The sequence below is a fragment of the Rhinoraja longicauda genome, chromosome 26, assembly GCF_053455715.1.
Source record: "Rhinoraja longicauda isolate Sanriku21f chromosome 26, sRhiLon1.1, whole genome shotgun sequence".
In the NCBI taxonomy this organism is placed as follows: domain Eukaryota; kingdom Metazoa; phylum Chordata; class Chondrichthyes; order Rajiformes; family Arhynchobatidae; genus Rhinoraja; species Rhinoraja longicauda.
Window position 1 is genome coordinate 14,960,245 of NC_135978.1, and position 15,548 is coordinate 14,975,792.

The window sequence follows — 15,548 nt, forward strand, 5'->3', positions numbered from 1 at the left end:
TCAACGATGGTCCTGTAAGTTTATCAATCCTCTGAAAAGAGTGCAGACAAGCTTTATGAGCATATTGCCAGGACTTGAGGCCTGAGCCATAGGGAAAGATTGGATAGGCTAGGATTTTATTCCTTTGAGTGCAGAAGGCTGTGGGGTGATCTTATAGTGGTGTATAAAATTAAAAGATTTTATAGGACCCTTGGACAGGTTCACAGATTGGGATGGTTTAGAGACATATGGGCCAAATGCAGGCAGGCGGGACTAATGTAGATGGGACATCTAAGTGGGCATGGGCATGGGCAGGTTGGGCCAAAGGGCCTGTTTCTGTGCTGTATGATTCTATGGAGGCAGATAGTGTGAATGCACAGTGCATTTTCCCAGGTTAGAGGAAGCAAGAACTAAAGGGCATGTTGCAAAGGTGAAAATGGAAAGATTTGAACCTGAAGGGCAACTTTTTTACTCATTGGTTGGTGGGTATTTGAAACAAGCTGCCAGGGAAAGCAGTTGAGGAAGGTACTGTAACAACATTTAAGAGACATTTGGACACATACATCTCCAAATTGTCTACTTCTCTAAAGTACCAGCAGACTCTGTTATTTGCCAAAACAGGTCCAACTTTCCTGGACCTCTGGGTTTGAATTCCTCTGAAGGCCAGAGATGAAAAGACAGGAGGTGTGAGATGAAAAGGATTGAAGAGTTACAAATTGTGAAACTAGAGGAAGGAATGTGGAAAGTAAGGGTGGGTGGGGAAAGAAGTGTCTTTGTTGGTAAACCAGCATCTGCTGGTTTCTAAATTTATGAGGAGGATAGATAAGGTTGAGAGTAAGAATATTTTTCCTATGGTGGGATAAAACAGTAAGGTATAGATTTGTGAGATAAGCGGTTTAGATGAGAACTGGGGGAGAGATTGATTTTTTTTTCATTTAGAGAGTGGTTGGAAGAGGAGTGGTTGTGCTGCCAGAGGAGGTGATAGAGGCAGATACTTGCACAATATTTAAGAAGAATTTAACAAGCATTTGAATTTTTTTAATTCAATTTAAATTAACTTTTGGGGATATCAAATTCATACTCTTTGTCTCACCATGACTCTATTTCCTAGCAATTGATTTTAACCAGGTTTCTATCAAATTCTAAGGCTGAACCATACAGTTTACCAGCTTGATATCACATCTCTTCCTGAGTTGAACTCCTGCCCTTATATTTACACAAACACCATTATGCTTCTATCTCTGCTTGTCTGCTGTTAAACCTACACCGATGCCTTGTTACCTCTCCACCTGACACTCGTGGCTGACTTCTCTTGTAAATTTGAAGTTCCAGGGTGCTTGACAAAGGCCACAGATTCCCCATTATAGCAAGCATCTAAGACACATTTTCGTATTACGAGTATCTTGCCTGGGTCACATTAGTGCAGGCCCTTCAAACTGTGGCAGATTTTCCAGATTGTGAATGTTTCAGACCATTATTATAGTGTCAGGCCATACCATAAAATTTCAAAATCAGAGAAACCCCAAAACATTGATGTTTTTGATCGATATCCATACATTATTACGAGAGCTCAAATCAGAGGAAGTCACCTATTAGGTTGGTCGTCCATTTGTTTCTTTATGAATGGACTCGTGTGTTTTATATGATTGGTAAAACTTTATTGCTGGGAACAAAGCAAAATGCAGAGATTTTTTGATCAAGGTACGAGCATACGACGGGGTTATCACATAAAGTCAATTTATGCTTTATTTTTGATGATTATGTAAGTAATTTTGTCAGTTACATTTATTTTTCTGATAAATTGATTATGGGTCTAAAATTGTACTTTGTGGATGGTTTTTACAACTGATGATACATTGAAGAATCTTGAAGTACTCTAAATATACCATGCTGATTTTCAAAATAATATTTCGACACAACAGAACCAAATCTTATTTCCTTGATCCCAGTGCATCTTTTTAATCTGTAGTTGGATCGTAAATGTACTGACTTCATTCAGGCTTGATTATTTGACTAAATATTAGCACTCATGTGAAATTTCCTTTCATCACAAAGTGCTAGAAAGTTGTGTGACAGCTAATCTGATTGTAAATTGTTCTTAGTTTTTTGTTGAATGTTCAGTTCTATTTGTAGAATCATTACAGTTCATTTTGTTGAATCAAGTATTTTCTTTCTAATTTATAACATCAGATCCATAAATCAACCTGCAGAAAATGTACTGGATAAATATGGACATCTTATTGAATGCTGCATGTATTGTTGCGAATTTATGAATAAAACTTGATTTTGTTTTCTTCTGGTAACATTTGATTTTTTTTTTTTTGGTACATACTGTAGCACGGAACACATTTGCCCTTCAAGCATTGACAATTCCAGCACACAACCTTTGGAGTCTGTTTGTGAATTCAGCAAATGCATCTTAATTGCACAAGGCCTCAGGGACTCTGAAGAAATATCTATTAGCATTTTGTTTACTGTCATTTTCAATGCAGCAAAAGGAATTAAGGAAGGAAATACATAAAACAATTCTTAAGATGTAACACTGGAATCTGAAGATACTCCACGTCACTTGTTTAGCCATTACGCCTGTGTCAAAATATTCACCTATCACAGTTTACACCAGACCATTAGCAATATCTCTTATTTTATAGGGGCTACATATAAACCAAGTTTTTACAATTTGTTTGGCGCCAGGTAATTAGGAAAAACATTTTTCCAGGTTTGCAGTTCACTGGTGAATAAATTCTAAAGGAAAATGAGAAAATCTGCTAGTAAAAATGATATAAACAATTTAAAATGATATACATTTTTCTTTTACTGTCCATAAGATTTGTATAATGTTACTGATACTGATAGAGAACTTTCAAGTGATGAAATTATGAATATTAAACCATAATATTAGTTTTGATAATAATTGTTGCAAGGCATTAACAACTTCAGGTCTCATCTAGTTATGTATAAATTTTCCTTGCAGAATTAACGTGTTTTTAACAGAAATTGTTGGGGCAGTAAATAAAAGCAGGATAAGTTCCTTACTGTGGACTGATCATATTGTTGCACAAATGCTGGGGGTTTGGATTTGTAGTAGCAAACAATAATTTCAAATTAGAATTGATTGTATGCAGAAAACCAACAATTAAATATTATGCTAACAATGCATCAGCCTTCTTCAACTGTTCTCTGTCCACTTTCTTTGCCTTTCTTTTACACTGTGAATAATGAGATGATGTTGATTAATCAAAGTACCAGTGCTTTGAAATCCTGACAAAAGTTATTGTCTGTGAACCTCAGGTATGTCATATATGGTAAGCAATTCTTTGAGCTAGTGAATGAAGTTCAAAAATGGGCCTGTCATCACAAAGTTTGACAAATAACTGTAATTTCCATATCTAGCTGGAAACATATCTGACTTGACTTTCCTCCAGGGGCTGAACGAGTCCTACTGAGAGCGCAATGTCTGGTGTTTCCTTTCTGGAAATATGGGATATCATATTATTGCACATTGGCTCCCTGTTCACGCCTGGCAAGTAAACAATTTCTCGCTTTGCGGAGTTTAACCATTCAGTCCCAGTGTCGAGAAGCAAACACTTTTGATCAAAGGCTTCAGAAATCTGAATAAAACCAGACCATGCTGGAAATATTCAGTAGGACTGGTAGCGTGAGTGCAGAGTTAACGTTTCAAGTTGATGGCCTTTTGTCAGATGCGTTATGATACAAATCTTGTGCCTGGCAATAGTTTTTAATATAAAACATAATGCAGAGAATGCTCAAGCAGCCGAGCGTTCTCTGCTTTATCTGTTTTATCTTCTATTAAAAACTATTGTCAGGTACAAGATTTGCATCAAAACGCATCTGACAAAAGGCCATCAACTTGAAACGTTAACTCTGCACTCATGCTACCAGTCCTACAGTTGCAATGTGAAAGATCAGTGGATCTTTGAATCTTCATTAACTGTTTTATTTAAACCATAAGCAGTGCTGCTTTATTGCAACATTTTCCCAAAGTTTATTGAGAACCCTTCCCAATAATACTACTGTACTGCATCACGCATTTTTCTTCCCCGGGCAAATAATGAAAACTGGCAGCTGGCTTGCGCCTTTAAATGGCGGCCACGTCACGGGCTTGAAGCGGAGACAAAGCGGGAGCGTTGGGCCGTTAAAGGGGAGGTTTGTGGCCTGGCAGAGAGTGGGCCGTGGCTGCCAGCGGGCTTTCGTGACAGGTCAGTGAGTCGGCGAACCGGGGGAGGATCACCGCCCGTCCCCGCGTTAAGACCGGGTTTCGCTGAACCTGCTCGCTGTTCTTTACGATTAGGGGGCGAAGTTAACTTTGTTGCCTGGGCCTGGAGGCCCCGGCCTCGATTTTGTGGCGTGGCCGCTGCCCAGAAGGATTGGGCGGTGGATGGATGAGCACACCGGTGACCCATATTTAGCGGGAGTGATGGTGGTCGGAGATGGTGGTGTAACCACAGATTCACGGCCCATTTTTGTGAGCACGGCGGGTTCAGAGGATCTCCCTTGTTCCCTGATGGCTGTCTTTAATATTTTCGCCTTGCTTTTCAGGTGAAATTGTGTGCATTAAAATGCCCCAGATTCCTACTATGTGCTCCTTGGGAAAGAAAACTCGATTTTAAAAAACCCTGTTAATTGGCGAATAGCTTTACAGTTTAAGTACTGGCGAAGAATCAACACTGGCAATACAGTTGTGCCGTGGGAACGGGCAGGTCATCATGTTTGATGATATTGATCAGGGGCACTGGTGAGAATATTGTTCTGTGGGATTGTCCACGATAACCTGAATGGGCAGAGTTAGTTTATACCAGTCTAAACCAAACATCACGCTTTCACAGTGCTAATGTCTATTGCACTGAAATTAAAAAACCGTGGTTATTTTTCTCTAGTATATGCATTTATCAGAGATATACAACATAGAAATGGGCCCTATGTCCCACCGTATCCGTTCTGACATCAATGCTTGTCCCATTTTAACAGCACGTGATCTGTAACCTCTACACCTTGATAATTCAGGTGATCATCTACAACTTGAATGTTGTAAGTGCACCTGCTTCCATTACCAGCGTTTTCCCGATGTCATCTATCTACATAGTGGTGAACTTCTTCCTTGAGAAGCAGATACAATAGCATTGTTCAAAACATGTTCACAAGCAGACATGTGAACAGGCAGTACTTTCTAAACCTTTCTTTCTAAACCTATGTTATCTATGGGGGGAAATGTCCTCATTACTATTTATATGTGCTGTACAATTTTGTATCCATGATTGGGCTACCCATCCTCCTTTCTCCCCCCCCCCCCCCCCCCCCCCCCCCCCCCCATCCCCTTAGCCTCCTGCATTAAAAAAAAAAAACAGCCAATGTTGTCTCTTCTATCTGAAATACTTCATCCCAGGCAATATCCTGTTGAAGCTCCATCTCCAGTGCAATTGCATTTTTGTAGTGTGACAATCAGAACTGGACACACTACTCAAGCTGAGCCCCAACTGATATTTGACAATGTTTAGTTTATTGATACAGTGTGGAAGCAGGTCCTTTGGCCCACCAAGTCTGTGCCAACCATCGATCACCCATACACTAGTTCACGGCCTGCTGCTGGGTAGAGCAACGGTTAAAGACATGGACAAATTGCCTGAGCAGGATGACCCCTGCGACTCCGACCAGTGCTGCCACCACAGCAACATACTTTTATTGCCAAGTTAACATCTTTAAAAACAAAATTGGACTTGAACAGTACAAAATGGTGCCTAAAATGTGGGGAGTCTTGTGTATGTATGTACTCAGTGTGGTGTATTATTTTACACTCTTGTGCTTTGTATGATTGCACCTAATGTATAGTAAGATTATCACTGGACTGTATGCCAATTCTTTTTTTACTGTACTTGGTTAATGTGATAATAAAGTACCATTAAACCATTAAATCCTTCCATTCTGAGCAACATCCTGGTGAATGTCTTCTGCACTCTTTCTAGTGCTATCTTACCCTCTCTATATTGTGGTGACCAAAATTGAACACGATATCCTGAGAGTGGCCTGCCCAAAGTATTGTACAGCTATAACATGAAATCCCATCTCGTAGTCAATACCCTTGTTTCTGAAACAAGCAGAGGGACCTTGGGTCCCTTTTGCCTTTTTCATTAGCCTAGCCATATGCATTTTTAGGGGGCTATGACCTTGCACCTCAAGGTCCCTCTGCACATCAATTCTTCAAGGTTCCTGTCGTTTACTTTGCGAGAACAATGCTGCCATGATTCTGTGAAAATGTTATTTGAGAGGGTGTAATAAATCGTTGATTAAGGAAGACTGGATGGATGTACCCAGCTATCTCAATTTCTGTCATTGGATGTGACTATGAGATCAATTGGCTGAGTACTCTATTGCTGAATGACAAGTTTTTTTTAACCCTTAGTGCTAAAGTTCTTTATTATTTCTTCATGAGAAGACATGAAGTTGTAAAAAGTAATGATTGGAACTGTTAACCATGCATATTTTCACATCTAAACTTGGTTTGCCTTTACCGTCATTGGGATTGTCAATTTTGTTTAAAGATTGCCGTGTATGAACGACTGTTGTACATGTATCCTGTTGTACATATTCAAATAATTTTGAATTGGCTCACAAAATTGAATTGTGACAGGAGCTTGCCATTTGAGAACTTTTTAAAGTTGTTACCCTCAACCTTTTACTTTGCGATAAGTTTATGGGTGTCCATGAAACTTGTAATGGTGATGTGTTGTTAATTATTGGTCAGACTGTGTTGCAACTCTGCAATAGAAAATAACTTAAAATTATAAATAACTTTTAAAAAGATATTTCTTTACTTGTGTTGCAGATGAACAGTTGACTGATGTGAAATTTCCATGTACCGGCTGCTTTCCCAGTTTACAAACATTTTGCTTAGGCTCGAGAAGACTCGTCCAGTACAAAGTCAACTCAGTGCTTTGGGAGTTGAAAGCCAAAGCGTTTCCACCTTGTTTTCTGTTACATATTTTCAGGTGGTCCAACTTGTTCATCCCTTCTCAGTACGTTTGGTTGTGAACAACATCTGCTTATCAGCAGTGCAGGGATTGAGACGTTGTGCTATCAGCCCAGTTGTCGTGACATTCTCTTGGGCTCCCAGTTGTTCATTTTTCATATCAAAAGCCAAAATGCCAGAGCAGCGGTATTGTGTGGACTACGCGAAGCGTGGCACAGCTGGCTGCAAAAAGTGCAGAGAAAAACTCCCAAAGGGGTCGGTGCGGGTTGGAAGGATTATGCCGAATCCCTTTTCTGAGGGAGCTGAGATGAAAGAATGGTATCACATTAAATGTATGTTTGAGAAGCTGGAAAGGGCCCGACTAAGTACCAAAACGATCGATGACGTAACTGATTTAGAAGGTCATGAAGAGCTTCAGGATCCTGAGAGGGATCTTATCAACCAGCATATTAAAGGTGAGAGCAAGAACGATGTATTATGAGATAAGTTCATGCAGTCTTTGCAATATAGCTCCAGTGGCTTAATAGGTGGAATATACTCCCTTTTCTCATTTGTGAATGAACTGGAGTGTTCTGAGGTCCTGTATTTGATCTGAAATCTGCATTAAGCAGAACCTGGGACATAGATTTTGGCTGCAGTGTCCCTGAGCTGAAGGATTGGGAGGAAATAACCACGGTTCCTGTTGCTAATTACTATCCAAAAAGCCAGTTTGAAAGCATGGATGTTGAGAGCAGGATCAAACCCAGCTGTTATAGTTCTTGCTATCAAATACTGCATGATTATTAGCTGTCTGTGATTGCACATGAAGTATACCCAAATGCATGAGTTTTCAGCATGCTGCTGGTTGGGCCAGGTCCTTCAGAAGCAATAAGTGAGAATAGGCTGTTTTATGCCTTTCTCAGGATTGTCTGTGTTGATAATGGTGGCTAACTTCCATTTATGTACTCGTATAATGTCACCTGAGGGCAGGCTTTCCAAAATTCGTAAATAATTTTCCCCTTGGATTGCAGTTTTAAGGGTTGGTTAGTGTGTTTAATGAAAAAGATGCTAATACAGTTTTTATCTTGTTTCTAGAACTTGTGGTCAAGAATGGCTTGTTATCCTCAAAAATCAAGTCCCCTCCAAGTAAACCGACGGCAGTCACTCCATCACCTCGTAAATTCTCTGGATTTTCTGGTAAAGATGCATGTTCTTTCACTAATGTTCTCTTGTGTTAATAAGTGCTATCTTGTATTGTGGGTGTCAGCTTTAAATGTTCTTAAATATCCAGGAAGGGAGGAATGATGGATTTGTAGAAAAAAATGGAGATGTTTGTATTTGCACCACTCTGCACTCTGATGACACCAGCAGCCAGGAAAGCAGTACTGCAGACTGACTTGTTTTGTATTAAAGTTTCAGGGTTCCTTTTTGGCTAATGTTTGTGGGTTGTGGTGAACTATTCAAATGAAGACATTGAAACCGAATTTCCGATGCGTTCCTGACAGCGTGCGTGCACTTTAACGGGAGCTACTTACTTAATCGTTCCCACACTTGTGCATCTTCCCAAATCTGAGTGGTAAACCAGTTTTGTTTTGAAATAGATTACTTTTGGGGTGGGGAAATTTGCTTTATGGAAAGCCTACCATCTCTTATGTAAGGTAGTACATGCTACAGATACTTCAAATTCCGTGCATGTCAATAACTTTGAGAAATGCATTTATCCAGGTAGTAGTTAAAATGTGAGACTGACCACATAGTGAAGATGTATTGAGATCAACAGCAAAGATGTATTTGAGAGGAATCTAGATGGAGACATAAGTGAAAATAATGCAACGAAGCAGGGCTGTGATTTGAGGCAGAGTGAAGGAGGTTTTTGTGGAGTCTAAACATCAGATAGACCCACTGAGTGAAACACAAAGTGCAGGGGGAACTCAGCAGGTCAGGTGTCACTGGAGGGAATAGACGGACCTGTTTTGGGTTGGGATTCTTCTTCAGGCTGATGGACTAGGGGGGAGAAGCAATGCCTGGCAAATGGTAGGCAGGTGCAGATGAGCAGGTCCATTGGCAAATGGCTGGAGATGGTGATAAAAGCTAGAAATGAAAAGAAGGCAAAGGGGTATCAGATAAGGAAACAAGCGGAATGAAATGCCGGGTGGGTGAAAGGGGGATGGGGAAAAGGCGATAAAAGGAAATGTGGGACAAGGAGATGGGAGAGGTGTGTAAGGAGGAAGAGCAGGATGACTGGGATGGTGGGAGAGATGGATGAACACTGGGGTTGGGGGCATGTGGGGAGGGGGCAGTAGGGGAGGTATTACTTGAAATTAGAGAATTTATTGTTCATGCTGTTGGATTATGAACTACCATACATAATATGAGGTGCTGTTCTTCCAGTTTGAGTGTGGCCTCACCCTGCAAAGGGGGAAGCCAAGGACGGAGAAATATGTTTACGTATCCATTGTGCTACTGCATTATTCCGTTTCGGGACATGTGGTAATAAAACACTCTTGACTCTTGTTCATTATGGGAAGGCGAGTTAAAATGGTTTTCAACTAGGGAGCTGTAGCAGGCCTTGGCCACCCTCTTTACCCTGCTAAAGGGATATGGGTGAAAGTGGATGGGAAGGTGGAGATAGATGGGAGAAAAGGGAATATGAGACTACAGTAAGGGAGAGGAGCATGCTAGTCGACTCTGCAAGAAAAATATATGTTTCACTGGGAACAAATTGGGGCAGGTATCTCCTGAGATGTGAACGCAATTTTATCTTTTAGACATTGTCCTATTGCATGGTTTAATTAACTGTAATTCTACTTTGTCTTACTAAAAAAAAAAACAAGCTAAAGCGGAGCCGCCCGATGAAGAGCCCTCTACCTCCAGAAATCCACAATCATATGGAGTATGTGACCCCAACCACAAGGATTGTTCCTTGAGGGAATTCCGTAAACTGTGTGCCATGATTGCAGATAAACCGAGCTATAATACTAAAACACAGATCATACAGGACTTTTTGAAGAAGGGCACTGGTGGGGATGGTAAGTCTGTTTTAAAAAATAAAATTAAAAAAATCTTAAAGCAACTACTTTGAATATCTTCCACTCAAGAAAAAGTTTAATTCTGGATGGATAGTATACTTGCTGTTTCTTTGTTTCATTCCAAGAAAAAAATAATTGAAACCTTTGCTCAGGATTCCAGCATCTGCTGTCTTGTCTCTCAATACCTTTGGCCTTGCCCTGTAATCTCCATCCATTTCTTATTATTATGTTTGTATGTATCTGTTTTGTTCATGGAGGTTGAGTCATTTCAACATTTTGGAATGTATTAGTCTGAACTGATGCCGCCCATTCCTTCTCTCCTGAGATGCTGCCTGACCTGCTGAGTTTCTCCAGCATTTTGTGAATAAATACCTTCGATTCGTACCAGCATCTGCAGTTATTTTCTTTCAGGTTTATTGGGCAGTGCCAGATATTTATTATATCAATATTTGCGTTTCAAGTTAATTGTTTAAAAATATATATATTTAAGTTCCTCACTGCTTACATGCACCATTCCTAGTGAATCACCGTTTACAGCATTTTCAATGCAATCACATCGTTCCTGTCACATGTTCCTCAATACTTTAAGGTCTGATCGTTCATTGTGTATATCTTTCCCTTATCCTTCCAAAATGTAGTGACTCCTGTAGATCAAACTCCATCTGTCATTGTTCTGCCCTCCTTACAGCCCATTATTACCTTATGAATACACTTGCTTACCACAACACCTCCAATCGTCATGTCCTCTGCAAACTTACTGATCATACCTAACAAACAGCAAGGGCTGCAGCTCCAATCCCTCCTGTGCACCACAGGTCACAGACTTCTAATCACAAAGCCATCCCTCAACCAACACCCTTTTGCAGTCCTATCACCAAGCCAGTTTCTGATTCAAATTGCTCTGGATGCCAAAAGCTCTTAATCTTTAGACCTGTCTTTAATGTGATACTTTGTCAAAGTCCTTGCTGAAGTCTATATGGACTAACTCAGATGGTCACCTTACAAAAAAATGCCGTCAAAATAGTTGGAAGGATCTCCTTAATGATATCAAGCAGACGATCCCTGATCAGTTCCTTCCAATTTAATTCTATGCTTTGGAATATTTTTCAGTAACTTCCCAACGACTGATGTTAAATATGAAGGTAATTACTTTTGCTTTAAACCCTCAGGTAAATTCCATGGGGATGTTTATCTGACTATAAAGCTGCTTTTACCAGGAGTAGTGAAAACAGTGTACAACCTGAATGACAAACAGATTGTCAAACTGTTCAGCAGAGTATTCAACTGCAACCTTGATGACATGGTGCGAGACCTGGAGCAGGTTTGTTGCAACGTTTGATTTTAAACTGGTATATAGACAAACTGCCAGAAACAGTAGAGATCATAAAGGAAAAGTAAGCACTGTGGTTAGTTGTGTGAAGAATAAATACAGGCCAGGATGTTTTGTGTTTGTGCTCTCCATCAAAACTAAACACTAAACCATAAGCATTTTAGTAAAATAAAGTAGAATTCATAGGTATACCAGTTGCAGGGAAGAAGGAAGGGATTATGTAATCTAACATAACATTCTTGATAATGAATTTAGCTGACAACTTAAGATATTTGTATGTGTATGTTAGGGGTTAGGTTGTGGAGGCTAGGAAACGAGCTGAAAAGAAATCAGATTGGAAATGGAAATTACAGGCAGATAAATCTAACTTGGTGAATGTAAAATTATTGATTAAAAGTTTGAAGGCCAGGATTAATCTGCACTTGGAGAGGTAGGAATTGAACAAAGATAATTGATATGGGTTTGTTATTAATATTCTATTTAATTTGATTGAATTTTACGAGGAGATGTCAGTGTCTTTGGAATGATTGATATAGTCTAAGTGGATTTGACTAAGGCATTTGACAAGGTCCCATGTCACCAATTGGTACAGAAAGTATTGGCCACGGATTGTTTCTACAATCGGAAGCTTGTGAGTGGAGGTATCTGTGCAGGGATCCTTGCTCTTTGGTATTAACATTAATGATTTGGATGTGAATATAGGAGATACAATAGTAAGTTTCCAGATGACTTGAACATTTGCTGGTGTTATGGATAGTGAGGTCTTTAACTACAGTAAGATATCAATATTGATAAAATGAGCAGAAAATAGTAGATAGAAGCTAATCCTGAAAAAATATTTGTCCTCCCACTATAAGACATAATGAGGCTAGAAGGTGCACAATGCATGGTAGGACACTAAAAATACTGAGAAAAAGAAGGACCCTGGTGTATATGTTCAAGGATCTCTGAAAGAACAGGATGGGTAGAAATGGTCATGAAGATGTTGGATACTTGCCTTCATTAGCTGGGACCTGGAACAAAAGAGTAAGGAGGTTCAATATTGGTTAAGACAGCTTTTCTGATCACCACACTACAAATTGGGATTTGCAGTGGTGAAAATGCAATGAGATTTGCCAAGATGTTGGCTGGGATGGAGCAGCCAAGCTATGAGAAAAGACTGGATAACCGGGTTTCTTTGGAGTGGAGAGGGCTAAAAGATGCATATCAGTTGTATGGTTGAAGCTCTTTCCTTTAGCAGTAATGTCCACGACTAGGGGTTGTAGGTTTATGGCAAGGGGTAGTAGATTTGGGAACATTCTTTTTGTACCCAGAGCTTTGTTGAAAACGGGGACATGCTGCCTGAGAAGGTGGTGGAGGTAGGAACTCTCAACATTTAAGTGATATTTAGATGAGCATTTGTAATGTTATGGTGCAAAATGGAATGGGCAGAATGCTGAAAATTGAGTTATTATATTTAGATGGCTGGATGGACACTGAGCCGAAGTTTTACCTTTTCATGCTATATGATTGCTTAAAAATAGAAAATGATTTGGATCCACTATTTAGGCTTTAAAAAAAATTCTCCGTGCCATTTTGTTTTCTGTTACAAGCTTTGATTTTGGAAATCATGGTTATTTAATTACAGTGGGTGAAAACTCTAATCAATGGCTACACCCTGTATCTTGGAAATGGGAAGCATTTTTCGAAGCCATACTGTTTGTGCAACACCTAGCATTTTGGTCATGGTTGCAGTTTTTGGCAGGGAGCGAGCGTTGGGAGAAGAGATGCTGGTTAGCAATGTAGGAGCAAAATTAACAAGGCTTGTTGCAACAGGGAGATAGATGATTTCTAAGCTGGGATGTTGCTGTTGATTGTACCTACACTGACATGTATTATTTCACCTGAGGCTTCAAACTGAACTTCAGCATTCTCCTCTGTATATAGTTTGTATGCAATCCTTTTGCTAATTGAACCAACGGAAGCCATCACCTTGGTATATTTAATAAATGCATCAGTATAAAGCAAAATTTACTGGAGTGCAATAATGTCTACTGATTTCTAGTTGAATATATGGCTCTTTAGCGGCAATGTTTGTAACATTTTCCAATAATTGGCAGCTTTGTTGTTTCCATTTCAGCATCAGACTCATTTGAGATTGATTCAGATATCTCGCAGCCAACGGAGGAAAAAAAATCTTATTGTACCAGAATAATTCTGGGACTCCATTTTGATTGTAATGAAAATTTCAAACTTTGAAAGTATGGAAAGACATTTCCAGCTCTAACTAAGTGAAATATTTTTGTAGCAATAAACATCAACATGTCTATTTAAACTGTGCATTTACTTCTGTGGCAAGTAGGTTTATGCTAATAAATACCAGTGAATAACCCTGATATTTTCTTCCATGTGACATATCGGTCACAATTTGGAGTGTAGACTTAACATTCCTGGGGAATGGAATGAGAAAAACTCGATTTGTCATGCACTTTCTCTTCATTCCCTGTCAGTCCTAAATCTGTTCTTCTTTTGTTTTTGGCTCTTTAATAAATTTTAATTGTTTGAATTCTGAATTTCAGCTATTGGTGAACAATTTGCACCCTGCCTGTAAAATCAAAATATTAAGGATTCAGGTCTAACATTAGGAACTTGTGCACATAATATTGAATGACCATTTCAATTAAATTACTTGTTAATACCATCTTTAGTAAAACTAGTGGTCTGTGTGTCTTGAGCATGAATCATGGCTTTAACCAATAAAATCACCTGGTTCCATCTCGAGCAGCTAAGTTCTACATTGACATGAGAATACATCCCTCGATTAGTGTCCCTAAAACAAATTATTCTGATCATTTGTCTTTGGGACTTTGCAGTGCGTGAATAATTAGATATTTCTGCATTACAAGTATTCTACTTAAAATATGTATTGGTGGAAAGTGCTTCTACACTTGTATTTATGTCTTCTTGACGTCTTTCTCTTTTTCTCAGGGGGATGTCTCTGAAACAGTGCGTATCTTTTTTGATCAGAGTAGTAGTTCCCCCCCAGCTCATAAGAGTGTGATGACAATTCACGATGTTGATTCAGCTCTCGCTCAGCTTTCGAACATGACCAGGGAAGAAGATCAACAGAAGGAGCTACAGACTATTGCTTCAAAGTAAGTCTCTGTTTTTTAGCAATGTCTACTAATTGCATTTTGAAACAAGGTGCTAATGAATTCAAATTGCATAAGTCTCTCGACCTCCTCTGTATTGGCAGTCTTGCGTGCTGACATTTACCTGGAAGAAAGACCCTAAAAGTGTTTGAATTGCACAATCAATATTTTTCCAGGTTTAAAGTAAATTGAATTTCAGGTAGGTGTCCTCCACAGCAATCATACAGTTGCTGGGTATGATGTAAAGTTTGTTCAGTAGTTTTGCCTGGAGTGCTTTTTTTCTCCACCTGTTTTTGTGTCGTGACTGTGAGGGAGGATTCATGTACACAGTATTTGATATTGTGGCTTTCATTCACTGACTAATTCAAAAATGTAGACAGAATATTTTCAAGTTACTTTTTGTGGTGTCCCCACATCATATCGTTAATGACTATTTATTGCTGCATTCATGACTGGTGTTTTTCTGTTTCTCGGGGTGAATCCATTCTGGGCTGTGGCATTAGAATTTGGCTTTATAGCACAAAATAGGATTAAAATAACAGGAAATGCTGATCTGATGTCCGTATGCACAATGGTATTATGTATTTCATAATGTATGTACTCTTATCTATGCCTCTCAAAATTTTATATATGTTACCCCTCATCCTCTGACACTCCAGAGAAGAACTCCAAGTTTGTCTGACCTTTTATGGCTAATGTTCTCCAATCCAGGCAGCATTCTCATTCCCTTTTTTTGCATCCTCTCCAAAGCTTCCCAATTCCCATTCTACTATGATTAATGCTTCAAATGTGGACTAATGAAAGTTTTCTATAGCTGCAACGTGACATCTCAGCTTTTCTACTCGGTGCCCCATTTGATGATAGTAAGCATGTTGTGCACATTCTTTACCTCCCTATCTACTTGTGCTCAATTGCCGAGAGCTGTGGACTTTCACCCCAGGATCCCTCTGTATATCAATGTGCCTAAGGGTCTTGTCATTTACAATATATTTTCCTCTTGCAGTTGACCTCTTAAAATACTCACACTTGTCTGAATTAAACTCCACCTACCAATTATTTGCCCAAATTTCCAAATTATATATATCCTGCTGCATTCTTTTACAATTTTCACTATC

At 39.3% G+C, this 15,548-nt stretch overlaps 1 protein-coding gene across 4 annotated transcripts in view; it reads left to right on the top strand.

Moving 5' to 3' along the window:
* The first annotated feature begins 4,127 nt into the window (after nt 1-4,127).
* Nucleotides 4,128-15,548, top strand: part of lig3 (ligase III, DNA, ATP-dependent) — a 34,373-nt gene continuing 22,952 nt past the window's right edge. For 2 of the 4 annotated variants that reach the window (XM_078422127.1, XM_078422130.1), the window contains exons 1-6: nt 4,128-4,199; nt 6,821-7,419; nt 8,039-8,140; nt 9,778-9,972; nt 11,142-11,293; nt 14,270-14,436. In XM_078422127.1, coding sequence (XP_078278253.1) covers nt 6,849-7,419; nt 8,039-8,140; nt 9,778-9,972; nt 11,142-11,293; nt 14,270-14,436 — 1,187 coding nt within the window. In that variant the 5' untranslated portion in view covers nt 4,128-4,199; nt 6,821-6,848. Of the gene's footprint in view, nt 4,200-4,250; nt 4,540-4,715; nt 4,736-6,820; nt 7,420-8,038; nt 8,141-9,777; nt 9,973-11,141; nt 11,294-14,269; nt 14,437-15,548 lie in introns of those variants that run through there. The other 2 variants (XM_078422128.1, XM_078422129.1) reach the window with 2 other exon arrangements.